Below are 18515 nucleotides of genomic sequence, written 5' to 3'. Positions count from 1 at the left end.
TGGAGGACATTGACCTTTGTGAAATCATTCCCCATCACAAGTTGGCTTTGATGCAAGAGTTAATGTTTGACGATTCTTGACATGGCACACACACCATTTATTAAGCTAAAAGAAATTCAAACTTGCGTTTGGAAATAATCGGAATGATTTGAGCTGCAGATTTAAAATCTAGTCTTGATCTAAAGTGCTTTTACTGTATTGGCAACTTCTTCACCAAGGTTTGGGGAGCTTTTAAAAAACATTAATTTACAACAGTTAAAGTCTTATGGATTTTTCACTGTGCTAAATTAACTTAAACTTAAACAATATGCTGCTATACAAAGAGATTGAGAGATATATTCATTAAAATATTTTGCTCAGGGCCGAATAGCCTAGGCAACAACAATTATATAATCAATGCTGCACAGGTGGCAATTGCACCATTGTGTCTGTGCTTGCTATAGCTATTCAAATACTCCCACTTTTTCTTCTTCATGGCCCTGCAATGTTCTCCTCCAAATGATCTGGACCTTCATTACTGTAATGCTGCTAAGACCAGTTTCCTATTATCACAACAATTAGTAGCCCTTATTTTTGAACTTCTAGCCTATTGATTGGCTTTCAATACAAAATCCCCTCATCCATTTTTGCATTCTATTATTGACAGGAGTATGGCAAATGACTTCCATACTTTATTCCCCACAGCACAATTCCAAATCTCCAGTAAATGTGCATTGTCCATACTTTAAGATTTCCAGGGGTATATTGGCAGGAATTGATGAACACATCAGCATAATAAAAAAGTAGATAGTCCTCCTAAACACAACGATATAAGAAAATGGGAGGTTTGAAACATTTAATGCAAGATCAGGCTCAAACAATTGCAATTTCCCATTTATTCATTTTGTTATGATCCCTGTGGAGGCCGATAACATTAAAAAAGATACATTTCTCAAAACTACCAACAGAAACCAATGGACAAGATTTAATTTAAGACTTTTACTGTAACAAACTAAAAATCATCATAGCCCATTAACTGCCAACTGATACATCAAACTAAAGAAGGAAGGAAACTTTTGTATTAAGTAACACAATTGAAATGTTTTATGAAACATTTGTGTACCTGAGGAATACACTTCTTACAACTGTAGCATAAAATGAAGTCACAAAGTCACTTCTCATATGTCCGGTCAAAACTTCCAGTGTCCTTTTGGTAATTATTCCACTCTCCCCAGGTTTTCCCAGAAACTATTATCAGCAAGGTACACTTGATAAATCCTGGTCACTATAGTCCCAACAATTCAGAATTGGAGATTCCTGCATCCAACAACTTTAAACCGTTTAGTTTGCTCTGGTAAAACTGGTTTCCCTAAATAGAACTTCACATCTCCCCACTGTTTCTTACAGAACAGCACAGACCTGTTTCTGGGAGGAGTTCTAATTCTTCTCCTGCAACTCTGAAGAGTCCTATCTGACTCAACATTAACTGTTTCTTTCTCCACAGGTGCTGCCAAATCCACTGAGTATTTCCAGAACTTTCCCAGTATTTTGATTTTATCTCCAACAGCACTTTGTTCTGTGAGATGCTATGAAAGATGCTAAAACTTGCCACTTGACACCTCCATGAGTTTGTTTGTATTTTGCTCCAAGTGGCAACGAGATCAGATAGGCATTTCTCCGAAGAATTGAGGTGTTAATCAAGAATTCACCTTTCAGAACATTCTGTTTACCTTGAGTTAGTCTGTTCTCTGTCCAAAGGCAGGTCCAACCCACTGCCACAACCTCCACATCGGTAGTGCACGCGGCCAGGTCTTGAATCCACCCCATCTGGAACAGGGTTTGAACTTTGAGCTGGTGGCATCAATCTGATCCACACCAGCTGTCCAGACACTGAACATATTTGGCCATGTTATTTTTTTTTTTTTTTATAAATTTAGATTACCCAATTATTTTTTCTTTTTTAAGGGGCAATTTAGCATGGCCAATCCACCTACTCTGCACATTTTTGGGTTGTGGGGGTGAAACCCACGCAGACACGGGGAGAATGTGCAAACTCCACACGGACAGTGACCCAGAGCCGGGATCGAACCTAGGACCTCAGCGCCGTGAGGCGGTTGTGCTAACCACTAGGCCACCGTGCTGCCCCCTATTTGGCCATGTTATAAACTCACTTCCTTGGCCATCCAAGTCCTGTAGGACTTGAACCTGAAGCTTATAGCTCAGAGGAAGGGTCACTGACCACTGTGCCACAAAGCCTTACCTAAAACATAATCGTCTTGTAAACTTCAGTGTTCGTGACAATGTTAATTTACACAAAATGTTAAGCATCGTACACCCTGTTTTGTGATGAGGGATTATGCTCCAGCAGTCAAAAATCTACCTCTGTAACTCCTAAATTATCGCTAGTGATCATTTTGCATTGATACGGAATTGTGCTGCAAGAATATGGTTTGGAAGACAAATAACACAAGTGCTGTATTCCTATGAAAACAGGTTCATAGAAACTGAAAATGAAAATTTTGTATTGAAAGCTAATTAAGATTATAATTTCCTCTTATTTGTATGATAGAAAGTCCAATACTCAGTGTGTGCATTTGCTAACTTCATCCAGGAAGAAAGTCGATAGAAGTACGAGAATAATGAAAGAAAAAATTTCTATGTGCTTTGTTACGTGATCTTGAAAGCTCATTCGATGTAGTCAACCTGGTTGCAGAGAGGAGAATATACCTGAATAATGTAATTTTGGTTGTGGAACCCAACTTATTCTGTGTACTTGAAACAATAGGGCTTGTACATGCACAGCCAAAAACCACTTGTGAATAGGATACTACAGCTTTCCAAAAGCAAAGAATGGATTATCTCTGTGACCCATACAATACAAATGCAATGCAAATCGCTTGTCACGAGTAGGCTTCAATGAAGTTAGTGAAAAGCCCCTAGTCGCCATATTCCGGCACCTGTCCAGGGAGGCTGGTACAGGAATCGAACTGTGCTGCTGGCCTGCGATCCAACCTTTGGCTATAGCAGTCATTTGCAAAATAAATTTAAGGCTTGAAGCATTTTGAGGTACAAGCTGGTACATAACTATATTAGAACATAAATAGTAGGCGTAGGCCATACAGTCCCTTGGGCCTGTGATGTCATTTTATCAGGTCATGGCTAATCTTCAACCTCCTCACTTTCCTGCCAGATCGTTATATCCCTTAATTCTTATAGTCCAAAGTCCAAAACTATCAGCGTTGAATGTATTTGTGAGTATTTGCAACCTTCTGAGTGAAGAAATTTCTCCTTGGCCAGTCCAAATAGCCAACCACTCAACCGGAGACTAGTTCTCAATTCCAGCCAAAGATAACAGTCTCTCCACATCTATGTTGGCAGGCCCTCTCGGAATCTAACATATTTCAAAGAGATCATTATAGGCTCATTCTGTTCTATCTCAGGACAGCACGGTGGTGCAGTGGTCAGCACTGCTGCCTCATGGCACCGAGGTCCCAGGTTCGATCCCGGTTCTGGGACACTGTTTGGAGTTTGCACTGAGCTAAACCAGCCCCCAACAGTTTCTTAATAATTACAGGTAGAATACCCAAAATTTAGTTTCAGGATCTGTTTAGTTTCCGCCACTATACAGGTAAGTTGTCCAAAATCCAGCATGGTCACATTCCGGAGGGAGTCAGAATTTGGACATTGAACCTGTAGGTTTATCTAGTCTCTATTATTTATGCAAGTAACAGTTTATTTCCCAGCTCTCTGTTTAACCACTAATATTCAGTAGACAATTACCCATTCCTGCCCCATGATACCACTCTGATCTCTATTGCAGATCCTTTTATCCCCACCAATCCTGCTGTGCTCCCACATTGGGCTTCCACCATGCTCTAGCCACTGGGAACTTGACCAAGATTGCGCAAATTCAAACAACTGTTAGGTGATGGTCGAATTCTAATTTCTCACTCGGAGCAGATCACCAAAAACACTGGGCGGAATCTTCCCACAAAGTCCCTCGGGTGGGATGTGGAGTTTTTCCAAGTACAGAGGCTGGAGGGAAAACAGGCCAAATCTTCCAGCCCTGTCATTATTTATGGACCCAGGTGTTTCACACTGCATTCTGTGGCTCTGCAAGCCTGGATGGCACACAGGCTGCCGTCATGTCCAAGTGCCATATTGAAAAAAGGTGTCCAATGCCGCTGAGCCACTATTGAAGAAGGTGGACTTCCTGAAAATGAAAGGCAACTATGAATGGGTAATAAATGCTGGCCTAACTAATGACGCCCACATCCTGGAAATTAATTTTTAAAAAATAGATCACCAGGAGCACGCTGAGGCCTGAAGATAGACCTCCTGAGAATGAAAGGTGGATCTCAGGAACATTCTGGGGCTGGAAGATGGACTCCCTCCAGGAAATCGAATCTGGATGGTCCACTTGCAGATGCACCACCGACCCACTGCTATCGGTGTTCCGGGATTGCAGGTGGCCTCCACCCTGAAATCTGCCATAGCAGGCATCAGTAGAAGGTCCCACTGTAAATTCACACCGGCCTGAAACTGGCTGGGCCTCCTGCCATATTCTTCCCTCATGCCTGCCACCAAACATGCCGACGGAGGCTTGAGAGAATTCTGCCCACTGTACTAACCAACACAGTATCCAGTTTTTCCCAGTGTAATTAATTGCTGGACTTGAAGCACCATTGTTGGATACTGACCCATAAAATAACTGCATATAAAACAAATATGAAGAGTAAAATAGAGAATAAGCAGTCCATCTCTCACACCATTTCAATAGTAAATAAAAATTGTCACTCTTTGGGTTTGACGAGGCTGAACCATACACATTTAGTATCAAGCATATGAGATCAGTCTTAAGAGTTCTGATTGCAGATGACATATTAGAACTATCATAAGTAGGGAGGAGAGTAACAGACTTCAACAGAATAGACAGATTGGTGAAATGAGAAAATAAAATATAATGCAGAGAATTATTTTTTTTGAAATAATTTTTATTGAAAAATTGAATTTATACAACAATAACGCACCATAGTAAAATATCAAAAATAACAATAATATTATCAAACATTCGCCCCACCTCCATGAACAACACAGCATTTTAACAACGCAAATTAACACAATATAAAGTTACAGAATAGACACTACAATAATAAACACCCCCCCCCCCCCCCCCCCCCGGGTTGCTGCTGCTATTGACCAAGTTACCTATCCTTGAGCCAGGAAAATGCAGAGAATTATTAAGTTGTGTTTTGAGAAGAGGCAATATAAACAAGTGGTACATTTTTGAAGGTGGGGCAGGAAAAAGATCTCGGAGTTCAGATGCACAAACCTTTGAAGAACAGGTTGATAAAGCAGTTTTTTAAAAAATCAAAAAAAAAATCACAAGATTGTTGTCTTCATAAATAGACATGTGCAATACATAAGCAATGACATTTAGCTAAACCTTTTTAAGTGAATTATACCACACTGGGCATCACATTTCAGGCAGCATGTCAAAACGAAACCAGGGTTGAGGGATTTCCATTATGTGGGGAAGCTAGAAAATACAGATTGTTCCTCTTAGAAGAGACGTCCAAGGCAAAGGCGAACTGTTGATGCTGGAAATCTGAAATAAATACAGAAATTGCTGAAAACACAAACAGGTCAGGCAGTGCCAGAGAAATAGAGTTAAGGTTTCAGGTTGATGACCTCCAGAAAGTTTAAAAACCAATTTAGTAAAGCCATTCAAAATGATAGAAACACATTTTTCCTGGTTCATTCTATTTGGGGTTGGGTCAGTAAAAAAGAAAGGGGGGGGATGAGAGTGTTTGCTTTTAATATGGACTAAGTTATGGTGATCTGGATATGCCATTCGAAAAGGTTGTGAAAACAGATTCAATAGTAACTTTCAAAAGAGAATTGAATAAATACTTAAAAAAGGAAATATTTGCAGGGCATTGGGGAAAAGGCGAGAAAGACTATATAGCTTTTTCAAAGAGCAACATTGGCAAGATGGGTCGAATGGCCACCTTCTGTGCTGTAATATTTTTTGAGGGTAGAAGTGTACAAGTTCCATCCAAATCTATCTCTTAAATTCCTGTAGTCGCTTACTGTTTAATCACAACAAAATTCATTCTGGCCAGCCTTCCCAAGACACATTCAGACTCCCGAATAGATTCTCAAACAGAACCATAATAACATAAAATTGGTGAATTTTATTTTTTATTAATTTTAGCAGGCATTCAAGTAATTAAATACAAGGATTTGATTTCAGTTCCGATGCTTTAAACACCATATAGTTTTTATGTTTACAGACACCATTTAAAATTTTTGTTCATTACTTCATTAACTAATAAATATGAATATTTGTATAAGATATTTATAAGTATGAAATTTGCAACTGCATGGAAACCCCACTGATTTTCACATCTTAAAAGAATCTTGACTATCACTTGTGTTACAACTGAACATACATAAAAGTTTTAGATTTAAAACTAGTTTACCCTCTTCCATCTTCCTGTACAAATTTGGAACTGTTGTGAATTTGTGTTCTCTGTCCTGGGACTGAGACACATGATGGTAGCCAGCCATAACTATCTTACCACTATTCTGCTATTATCATCACAACACTTGCTAGTACATCAGTAATATTTTGGTACCATGGTTCCTTTTTGTAAAGTACATTTTCATATATACACGGACAAGAAAAATATATAACTACAAATGTAGCAATGACAATTACTCAATAGGAACACCATCATCACTCAGCAGTTATCCACTATTTATAAAAAGGTCGATGTCAACCTATCCCCAGCACATGTGCTTATTTCACAGATTGCTAGAAAGAGATCGCCTGGTGTAGACCAAGGATATTATTTCCCACTCATGGAAGTACTTTTCAAACCAATTTACACTCAAGTAATACATCCAACCCAATCGACATTATCAGCTGAATGGTCAATGTTTCAAAAAAACAGGGCCATTGATTTCAGTTACGCCATGAAACCCCCCTTTCACTTCTGTCACCTCGGTTTTCACTGCTTGGGCAATCGTCGATGCTAGGGTGAGAAAAGCCTCATGAATGTTAGTGCCATCTTTGGCAGACGTCTCGATGTATCTCAGCCCCAAATCTGCTGCAATCTGTTCAGCCTCCTCTTGTGAGATTTGCCGTTCAGCTGACAGATCACTCTTGTGGCCAACAAGAATAAAGATACACTCGTCTTGGTCAAGAACAGGACCAGTTTCATCCAGCCAGTTTCTGAGGTAGTCAAGAGTCTGGCGATTTGTTAAATCAAATACCAGCAGTCCACCAAGTATAGTTTGGAGATGCGACTGTGTGATGGTTCTGAAAGAGAATCACAAATAACATTATAAAAATTAAGTCTGCTAGCCCTCTGGTCAAGCAGTATTTAGTGGATTTTCCTGGCGTTACTCACAAGCTAATATATGGATGCAGCAGATAGAATGAAGTACATGTACATGTACTCCTCTCTTCCACCAACCCTACCCCCAAACAATCCAATACATGCAGAAGCAGGAAAATCTATTCCATTCTTCCTAGGATTTAAAAAATATATTTTAGACAAGTATCCAGTCACCTGTAACATTATGTGAAGCAACCACATTTGTGGAAATTGAAAATCTTGTATTTTAAGATTTGAAGTACTAATTTTTCAAACACTACAACAGCACAGGCTCAAGTGGAATGCATAAAACTCAAACTGATTTACTAATGCCCTTTAGGATGGAAATCTGCCGTCTGACTCCGGTCTGGCCTACATGCAATTCTAGACATATTTGACTAACTTTTCCTGATTAGGCCTAGCAAACTGCTCAAGTTGTATCAAACAGCTGCAAAATGTCTAATTACCTTCACCACACCCACTGCAACATTTCACCACCATCTTCTCAAGAGGCAATTTTGGAATGTGCAATAAAAGCAACACTTCCATAAGGAGCACAGTATATTATAGAACTGCTGCCTCAGCCATAGGGCATGGCTTCTAATCCCAGACCAAGGAACAAAACAGAAGCAGATAATGGTTTAAGAAGTCAAAAAGTTCTGATTGCTACGTAACATGAACTTTTTTCCCCACAGATTAAGATATTCCCAATGCTGGTTTCCTCCAGGTAGACGCTTAGTGCGAGACATTTTTTAACACGGGTATGCCGCTGCACATCAGCAGACACAGGTTCCTTGACAGAGGGTAGATCCAGTTCCAGCGGCAAGAGAACCTTCACGTCTGGGGATCTCCCTATTGCTGCAACCTTCATCCGCCATCACAGCTATTGATACCATGATTCTGGTGCACAAGGCGGTCACCCTCCCAACTCTTCTATATGGCTCAGAAATTTAAACTATGTATAGACACCACCTAAAGGAGGGGTGGGCAAACTTTTCCGTGCAAGGGCCACATTCAGAAATTCACAATTCACAAAGGGCCGCATAGTATATTAAGTAAAATAATTACTTCACCCGGTTATGATTCTGGGCGCCTCATATAGAACATAGAACAGTACAGCACAGAACAGGCCCTTCGGCCCTCGACGTTGTGCCGAGCAATGATCACCCTACTCAAGTCAACGTATCCACCCTATACCAGTAAGTAACCCAACAGCCTCCCCCCCATTAACCTTAAAAAAAATTTAAAAAAAAAAAAAAAATTTAAAAAAAAATTTTTTTTTTTTTTTTTAATGACTTGGTGGGCCGCAGAAATACCTTTGGCGGGCCGCATGCGGCCCGCGGGCCGTAGTTTGCCCACCCCTGACCTAAAGGCTCTGGAAAGTTATCAATGCTGCCGGAGATGGATTCTCCACATCAGTTGGCGAGGTCAGGCATACTAATATCAGCGTCCTTGAAGGAGCCAAGAGCACCAGAATGGAGACCATTATCATCCAAAACCAACTCCGCTGGGCAGGCCACATGCTTAGGATGTCAGAGCCCCGACTTCCAAAGCAAATTTTCTTTGCCCAGCTCAAGGAAGGCTTCCGAACAAGGAGGAGGACAAAGGAAAAGCTTCAAAGACACCATGAAGGTTGCCTTCAGGAAATGCAACATCGACATCAATGCCTGGGAGATCCTTGCTCAGAATAGACCTACTTGGAGGAACCTCCTGATTGAAGGGATGAAATTCTTCGAGGACACTCGACAGCAAGAGGAAACCTGGAAAAGGAGCCTTAGAAAGGAATATCAGCGACCTAGAGGAGTCCAAGGACCAATCCCATCTCCCGGAAACACATGATGCTGCTCTAGGATCGGGCCCCATCAGCCATGCAAGGACACACAGAACGCATGACCAGAAACACAGTTTCTTAGGTGCACAATCATATACATTAGTGAGTGATTGCCAAAGAAGATAATACCCAGGCAGAAAAAACATTGCAACTCTAAATTAAGATTTCCCCATGCTCTTACTTGACCAATCTCTGCTCACTTCCAAAATAACCTGTCCAGATTTCAGCACAACTTTATCGTCACACTCTAAAGTACATTGGTGTTGCAGGATTTGCATTTCTGGAGTTGCAATTAACTAATTGTCAGGGTCGTGCTCAGAATCTCACATATTTATATTTCACTTCCACAGTTGCAGAATGTGCTAAAAGCACCTCAGCATCAAAATCACATTTGAAGCGAGATTTAGTAAACAAAAGAAACAAAACGAATCCCATGCCACACAATTTTATTTGTACCCATTAACTGTGTACCTGTCCACCATAGAGCACCTCCTGTTTAGGGGTCAGATTTTCTTCTCCCAATGAAACTGTGAACCAAGTCAGGAAACATTGAAATTTTTTAAAATTGTTTTTAAACTGTATCAATTTACCTCTGCCTTCTCGACCCTACATCATTTTTGTGGGTTGGAAAGAACCTTGGGTGCAAAACACACAAGTCTCTCTTCCCCATTACGAGGGCAACAGTCAGGGAGATTGTCAGAGCTGAAAGTGATCATGGGTTTATGAGATTATGGGCACTGCATGTGTGCAAAATGTAAAGATCAGAATTACATAACAAACATGGGCAGCATGCAGCCTGGAATACAGGTGTCAGATACACGACAATCCAGTAAAATAAGGAACAGTTGGTCACCATGCTTCTTGGAGAGTTTGCGACCACTGGGCGAAGTCTGCTGAGGAATCAGGAACATTCTGAAGGGCAAATGTAGAATGTTTTGACACATTCAACGATCGCTATTAGATCCCCATAGTATTCCCTCACTGAATTCACAGAGATAACTCAAAACAAAGGAGTCTCATAAAGCTCCACCCACCTCCATGGTAAGATGGCACACACAGTCTACTCCCAGGTAGAACTGCAAATTAACTACCTTTTAATTCCAAAGATTTTCTTAATTCTGGGAAACCACATGAATAACTTATTCATTTACTGGAATAACTGCAGATGTCATGTCTCTAATTATTTGGCTAAGTAAGCCCACTTGCTCTTTTATGAGCCCACCTTAGCTTTCAAGTCAACATGGTCCCAACTATTCAAGTGTAATGAACTCCAAACTTGTTTGAATTGCATTCACCTTTAGGATTATCTTGTTTCTTTCATTTTCTACTGTTAAACTTTAATTCCTAAAACTAAAAGTTATATTCTAAAACATCTGAATTATGAACTAGGCATTTGCAAAAACATAACTAAACCATGTTGATATTTTTGGTAAATCTTCTGACTCCCATTGTTATAAAATTCACCTCCAGGCGATTAATGTGGCAAAGGCCACCACCATCAGCTCTTTTCTCTTCTATTAGCCCTGGGATTTCCGACACTCCAGAAATTGTCTCAAGTGGTTCCAGTAATATTTCCACCTCCACAATTAAACATTTTAAATACAGGAGATCCAAAACCCCACTAATTGTGGACATGACCAGAACATGGTTAGCTGGTCCTCCTTCACCATCTCTCACATTTACCTTCTACCTCGGTGAAGAATCTGCTCGCACTTTCCTGTGTCATATGGGCCCCATGTAATATCTTGAATTGTATTACGCTCACCCCAGCACAAGATGATGTAGTATTGACCCTGTGAATAATTTCACTTCATAGTCTCCATTCCAATTCCATATCAAACTCTTCCTCCCACTTGTTTTATTTCTTCAGTGTTTTCTTTGAGTCCATCCAGCCATCTATAAATGTTAATAATTTTCCAACCTCCCAACTCATCTGGCGAGAGCAATTTATCAAGGAGGTTGTTATCTGGTAGTCGAGGGAAAGAGGACAACTCCTTTTTCACCGAATTCAAAACAGAACTTTCAATCACTTCAATTCTACAGAGAAGCCAAGCAGAAGTATGTTGGATTAGTCAAATCCATAGATAACAAAAGAATGGATAACGGTTTCAATAACAGATAAGCGGAGATGTGGAGGCAGACGATATTATGGAGGTGGTGGTAGTGATGGAGCGATAAGTGGTCCCGTCCTTGTTTATACGTCTATTTCAAATTCCAGGAAGAAATCCCAGAGCCTTTGAGGTTGTGAAATGTCTGTTTGTTGGTGATTCAGTTTTGTAGGTGTTTGCATCTTGAAATACAAAAACAAAAGAGAGCGGGTCTCCAGTACTGGCAGCACCAGGTAGTAGGAGAGCTCCTGGAGCTCGCTCCAGACACAACCATCTCTCGGAGTATTCTAGGGTCCATCGACCACACCCCCCAAGGGAGGAGGAGGTGATGGGGTTGTGCAGTGACCCCTGCAGAAGAAGTGCTGGAACACCACGTTGGACTCCAGCACACACACACACCAGCCCCCCCCCCCCCCCCCCCCCCCGCCCGCCCCACCACCTCTCCTGGTCCTGGTGCATCCGATGGACAACAGGCAGAACAGGGTTGAAGTGTTGGCTAGTGTAGACCTGAGAGATGAACAGACACTTCCAACACTGATGAAGGTTCAACTCAATTTTATTAACTAACTTCTAATTAACTAACTCACGATGACTGTGGGTCTAATTGATGCTAATTTAAAACTAGGGACCTAACCCTTGTCCGAACCAGTTGATTCTCTCAGCACGTGGTGTGAGTCTGTGCTGGGCTGGATGAGTTCTTGTTACACTCAGAGGCAGCACCCAGAATGAGCGGGAACCGTGGTGCCCTCTGCCTTTATAGTGTGTGTATTCTAACTGGTGATTGGCTGCGGTGTTTGTACATGTTGATTGGTCCCGGTGTGTCCATCAGTGTGTGTCTGCACCATGATATACTGGTGTATATTATGACAAGTGTGACACAACACCCACCTGGGATGGCCAAGAGGCTACCAGGCCCGTCCATGTCCAGTCACTGCAGAGGATGGCCGCCAAAGGGGACCCAGGTCACAAGGTGGGAATCATAGCAGGCTGCCTGCACCCCTGATGTAGACCTGGGGATCCACCTAGACGTAACGTTAGGGCCCCCAAAACCAAAAGGTTAGACACCGGTTAAGTTTGCATGGGTAAAGAGTGGCATGGAGGGGCAGTGGTTAGTACTACTGTCTCGTGGCGCAGAGGACCCGGGTTTGCTCCCTGCCCTGGGTCATTGTGAAATTCTCCCCGTGTCTGTGTGTGGGTTTCACCCCCACAACCCAAAGATGTGCAGGCTAGGTGGATTGCCCATATTAAATTGCCCCTGAATTGGAAAGAAAATGTTTTTTAAAAAGTTGGCACGGGTGCAGCACACCAGTTTAGCGTTAGGGGCCAGGACACAAACCTGTAAATACGTGTTCACCTGTTCACAAATGTTTCAACCTGCCTTGGTGCTCTATCAGAACGGTGTGAGGGATGGACTGGCTGCACAGGGGGCGCTGGGGGACGGGGTGTCAGGTGGCTGTTGGAGGGGGGCATGGGCCAAGACCCTCAGGTTAGCCACCACTCACCATTCTGGTACCCAGCCCCTCCCCCATCCCTGTCGTCGTCCCCATCAACCTCGCCCACCACCACCCCAAGGGTTGAGTGGAACCGTGTGATGGAATGGCCAGCTCGCTTGCAGAGATCACCCAGGTAGACGTGGACAGTGATTCCATGGTAAGAAGTCTTACAACACCAGGTTAAAGTCCAACATGTTTGTTTCAAAACACTAGATTTCGTAGCACTGTTCCTTCCTCACGTGATGGACCATTCACCGGAGGAAGGAGCAGTGCTCCGAAAGCTAGCGTTTGAAACAAACATGTTGGACTTTAATCTGGTGTTGTAAGACTTCTAACTGTGCTCACCCCAGTCCAACGCCGGCATCTCCATATCACACTGATTCCATGGGCAGGTAGGAATCATGGAGGGGCTCGCAGGTGCAGGGAAGAAGGGGAAAGAGACAAGATGTTGGTACTGTCATCGACCAGGCTCCCCAGGGCTATGCACCAGGAGCCGGTTAGAGCATTCTGTGCGCGCCGGCCCTGACACACAAGTTATACGGCCTCCTGTGCCTGCCCGACCCCATGCCCGGTCCATCCTGACCCTCCCCTGTATTGGACAAGGCCTGGTTTTCATCCCCCTCCTCCAGCATGTCACCTCTCTGCTGCGTGATGTTGTGGAGGACGCAGCAGGCCACCAAATGTGGCAGACTCTCCAGGTGCTATACTGGAGGGCCCCTCCAGAATGGTCCAGGCACTAGAACCACATCTTCAGGACGCCAAAATACTGCTCAATCACGCCCCTGTTCACTGCATGGGAGCCATTGTAGCAGATTTCCACATCGGATAGGCATCATCAGCCACGACCCCTGTCGGCCAGGAGCCAACCCCTCGCCCAGGGGTGTGCTTCAAAAGTGTCAGGAACCATCGAGTTTGGCAGGATGGAGGTGTCATGCATACTGCTCGGGTATCAGGTGCAGACGTGCATGATAGGAGTTTCATGGTCACAGACCAGCTGCACCTTCATGGAATGGAATCCCTTTTGGTTTGTGAAGAGCACCCCCTCATGCACCGGTGCTCGTAGAGGGATCTGTGTCCCATCGATCACCTCCTGGACCTGGGCATCGCAGCGATGGTGGCGAACCCTGGTGCCCAGGCATCCTGATGGGCTCAGTCTACACAGGTGCTGTTAAGAGCGAATAATTTCAGGGCAACCATCACCTTGACGGCCAACGGGAGCAGGTGTCCTCCCCCATAACCCCGCAGTTCCAGGTGCGCCATGATCCGGCAGATATGCCACATGATCCCCCTGCTCAGTGGGAGTGTTTGATGACATGCCCAGCCCGGCAGGTCCTGGAAGGACAGGCGCTGCCGGTACACACTAGGTCCAACACCTCCTTCCCACCTCCTCCTCCTCCTCGGCCTTTAGGGCAGCGGCGTTCCATCCTCAGCGTCTGGCTTCTGTTCCTCTGGGACAGGTTCTGTCACTCCCTGCTCCCCGAGCAGCTCCTGCTCATACAGCCTCAGTGCATCCCCTCAGGGCTGGGGCAGCAGCTAGGATGATAACAACCATTCCTGGTTGTAATCCAACATCCGTTGTCTGCAGGGGGTAAAAGGCAGACATGTTAGCATGGTGCATACACCACTTCCCAGTGATCTGGCCTGTACTGCAGTCCCTGCAACCACATGTCCCCCCTCATCCCCACACCAATCCCTGGCATTCTGCCCACCACACCGTACCCCTGGCCCCATCGCTGGCTGGCACCGTAGGGGCCTCTGGCTCAGTCACCCATCCCTGCCAGCAGCTGGCACTACCCATGCCAGAGGTATGCTAGTATGAAGTCCTACAACACTATGTTCAAGTCCAACAGGTTTGCTTGGAGTCAATAGCATTCGGAGCGCAGCTCCTTCCTCAAGTGACCTGATGAAGAAGCTGTGCTCCGAAAGCTAGTGATTCCAAACAAACCTGTTGGACTTTAATCGCAGTCCAACGCCAGCATCTCCACATCAGAGGTATGTTATGCAGCCCACGTCCCCCGCACCCCTGTAGGGGCTACCATGGGTGTTGCCCTTTGGTGAGCCACATGATGCCCTATCAGTGCATGGCTGCTGGTCACGGGTGGGGTTTTGGTCAGGTGAAGGGAGGGGTTGGGTAGTTGCACCATACGGCCGGCGTCTCTGTACACAACCACGGGCCATGGTGGGCGGTCAGTGGGGTGTGCAACAAGGTGCTACCTTGCAGGTCACAGCAATGGCAGCCCATGCCTGGAAACCCCAGTCCCAGGGGTCACCCTGATGCCACGGTCGGTCCACTGATCAGCCACCCACCCACCCCACCACCAGCCCTGGCAGAGACCCCTCCACCCACCCAACCAGCTGTGCCAGTGGCAGGACTGGCAGCCCACGGTTGTGCTTCGGTAAGATATCCTTCTTCCTCTCTCCCTCAGCTGCCACTGTGCCTGTTTCCCGACTTTTAAAGCCATCAGTCATTCCTTCTGGCGGAGGATCGCAGGAGCCCCAGAGTTTACTGGGACAGGGATATGCCAACGCCGTTTACTGTACGTGCAGCGTAGAATACATTCACGGCACTGGAACATTGCATTCCTCGATTTACGGCTGACGCCAAATTCGCCGCCCAATCCTGTTCCCCAATTCCCGCGCTGGCTGACGGAGAATCCTACCCCACACATTTCAAAAGTTAGATCATGGAATCCCAGGATTTGCAGGGGTCCGGATTGAAAATCTTGGAAACAACCGAATTTGAGTCTCTCTCTTCACAGACCAAAGTAAACAAAATGCTCATTCTACCTGGATCACTACCACCGCCCCCCCCCCCCCCCCCCCCTCACCCACCCCACCCCTTTGCTACCCCCAAGGCCAAGACCCACATCCAGTTCCAAACTCAACAAACAGATGCCAGTATCTTAGTCAGAGAGTCCAGTGATATTGTTATCTTTCCCCATTCACGGTAATTAAATGAACAGGGAGTGCAAAGCATATTAACAGTGTCCCCAAGTTAAATACTGGAGATTCTCTCACAATTGAAAAAAAAGTCGATGCAAACAATTGCTGAACTGTTTACATAGGCGTGGAGGATTTGGTTTCATAAAGATCTGTTTCACATGGGTGAGATTCTCATCAAAACCCATCCACACAGTTAAAATCAGACCTGCGGAGCCTTGTTTAAAACATTTTTTGTTTTTAAATGCGGCATCAGGCGTTTTACAGTTGACCGGCTGGGAACGGGTGGTTGAAGGAAAACACTCAGGAAAGTTACGCGAAGAGTTAGTTCATGTAAAATAAACAGCATTGAACAGTTTGGTGCAGAGCCAGCATTTTGTCAACTTAGTGAAGCATCAGTTTTCCAACAGGCCGAGCATTACTAGATTGATTAAATGTCAAGTTAGCAATTTGGGAAACACAAAATCTTCATCCAGATTTCGCTCAACACACCGATTTCAATGTGTACGGGCACAATTAAGTTACATTCTTATCAAGATATTCAGGAACATTAGATTAGCCTGCAATATAACCAGTTTGACCAGTTTAAATTTATCCACAGGTATCTTATCCCCAATAAGATTGGAAGATACAAGTCTTTCCCAAAAACATTTAAGGCTAACATTACACCTTTTAATAAAACTGCTGGACAAACCTATGTTCTTTTCCCCCGGCTGTATCCCACACTTGAAGTTTCACTCTTACTGTTGATGTGGTTTCCAGAATATGAATGTAATAATCCACACCAATTGTTTTCTGGAGGTTTTCTCGGAACGTTCCTTCAGTTAAACGGAGCACAATGGATGTTTTGCCCACAGCCGAACCACCCACTAAAATAACACGAAATTGCCAAAAGAAATTCTTCAGATTTCGCCGTCTGACTTTCTGGTTTGATACTCTGGGCTGAACTGACCATCTCTGACCCATGGCTGTTAACTAAGGCTTGTGCTGGTTCAAGAATGATGGAATCTGTAAAACCAGTCACAAGAGTGAAACTGTTCACTCAATCAAATACCCTTCCCCCGTTAGTCCTGTTTCCTTTAGAAATTCAACAGATTGATTGCTGATGTAATCAGCCAATGATTTGCAGCAGTCAAGTCTTAACCCCCCAATCATTGCACAGAAGGGGCTGACCAGTTTGCATCAAAACAGTCAAGGTGATTGGCTGAATAAGGAATGTCTAGTGAATTTTGGGAGTTACAAGTGGAGATTGTTCACCATAACACAGGCTTTGATATGGGTGATAACCTCTAAAAAGTCAAAAATGTGTTGCCCGCCCAAATTCTGCCAAGGGGCGAATAGTAAATCACTGAAAATATATAATTAGTTTGATCATTGTCTTCAGCTATTGTCATTGGAGGGAACGTGTATAAAGGTTTGTTTCTGATTTACAAGCTTTTTGCCTTTTGGACATTTTATTTGATGTCGAATTTTCTGAATTTGTGGAACACGGGACTCGACGTTACATTGACAGGTCAACAAAAATCTGAAACGAGAAGTAAACATGTTGGCAACACCAAAAGTGTTTAGTCAGCGTCAGTGAACAAGTTAACGTTTTAGGCCTGGGAAAATTTTAAATTGATCGAAGTGGGCCATCCAAACAAAGAGGAAGGAGGATAGCAAAATAAAACACAAAAGAGTATCAGTATAGTTTTCTTAAAAAGTCAGGAGGAAGGGCAGCATGGTGGCGCAGTGGTTAGCATTGCTGCCTCACGGTGCTGAGGTCCCAGGTTCTGGGTCACTGTCCGTGTGGAGTTTGCACATTCTCCCCGTGTCTGTGTGGGATTCGCCCCCACAACCCAAAGATGTGCAGGGTAGGTGGATTGGCCACACTAAATTGCCCCTTAATTGGAAAAAATTAATTGGGTACGCTAAATTGAAAAAAAAAACTTTTTTAAAAGTTGGGAGGAGGTTAAATGGCAGAGACGACACATCAGGTGCTGGGAAGAAACATCAGAGAAATTGGAGAAAGAAAGGTTATGGCAAGTATTTGAGGCAGTGTCAGAAGGACCTTGATGAATGACTTTGATAAAAGAGAAGCTGCCAAAACAGGATAAGGTCTAAAATCCTGAATGTAAGTAAGGGGAAATAGAGACCTGTATCAAGATTCTCCTTTAAATTGTGCTGAGGATCTTTTCTTTCCACCCAAGATAGCAGACAGCGCATCAGTTTGACATGTCATCTGAAAGACAGCACCTCTTTCATTGCAGCAATCCTTCAGCAATTTCACTAAACTGCCCACCTACATTGAGCTCAAACTTCTGGAGTGAGGTTTGATCTTCGGAATCTTCCGTGGGTGTGTTTGATCTGAGCACATGGTAACCAGGTTCTATGCAGGTCAGGTACAGGTCAAGGAGGAAGAAATGGTGGGATTAACTTCAAGAAGGAGTGTCTGCTTCAGGAAATTAACATTAAAAGAACAAAAATGAACTTGACCTTTGACAAAAATAGTTCTCATGTTGTCTATCTAAAATGTTATATCCAACAGCTCAGCCTTGTGTGGTGCTGAACCTTTCTGAAGGAACCTTGGGATGTTTTAATTAAAGGCGCTACGTTTGTCAAGGTGATGGAGCAAATGCAAATTACATACAGACATGCTGAACTTTTAAATAAGACATGCATTTTTTTAAACGGACATATAAGCCAAAGATTGCTGAGGATGTAAATTCTGAGAATGTAATATTCAGTGACTGAGAGGCTCCTGTGTGGATGATATTAAGAGAGAGATACAAAGGAATGT

At 43.8% G+C, this 18515-nt stretch overlaps 1 protein-coding gene across 1 annotated transcript; it reads right to left on the bottom strand.

The window, feature by feature from the left end:
* Positions 1-5397: 5397 nt before the first annotated feature.
* Positions 5398-16787, bottom strand: LOC119965198 (ras-related protein Rab-39B-like). The gene is made up of 3 exons (XM_038795624.1): positions 16431-16787; positions 6988-7306; positions 5398-5587 (listed from the first exon to the last, which is right to left on the bottom strand). Exons 1-3 carry the CDS (start codon positions 16700-16702, stop codon positions 5519-5521), a joined length of 660 nt encoding a protein of 219 aa, XP_038651552.1. The 5' UTR covers positions 16703-16787; the 3' UTR covers positions 5398-5518.
* Between the last annotated feature and the right edge of the window lie 1728 nt (positions 16788-18515).

The sequence above is a fragment of the Scyliorhinus canicula genome, chromosome 1 (genome assembly GCF_902713615.1).
Source record: "Scyliorhinus canicula chromosome 1, sScyCan1.1, whole genome shotgun sequence".
NCBI lineage: Eukaryota > Metazoa > Chordata > Chondrichthyes > Carcharhiniformes > Scyliorhinidae > Scyliorhinus > Scyliorhinus canicula.
Note: the sequence above shows the minus strand (reverse complement) of the source record. Positions and strands in the feature narration are given on the sequence as shown.

Excerpts from the sequence above, each read along its gene's own strand:
- LOC119965198 (XM_038795624.1), bottom strand. The coding sequence starts at position 16,702 with ATGGGTCAGAGATGGTCAGTTCAGCCCAGAGTATCAAACCAGAAAGTC. Across the intron at positions 7,307-16,430 it reads GCCGGGGGAAAAGAACATAG|AACCATCACACAGTCGCATC; the intron begins GTTTGTCCAGCA and ends ATTCTCTTTCAG. Across the intron at positions 5,588-6,987 it reads CCCAAGCAGTGAAAACCGAG|ATTTCCAGCATCAACAGTTC; the intron begins GTGACAGAAGTG and ends TATTTATTTCAG.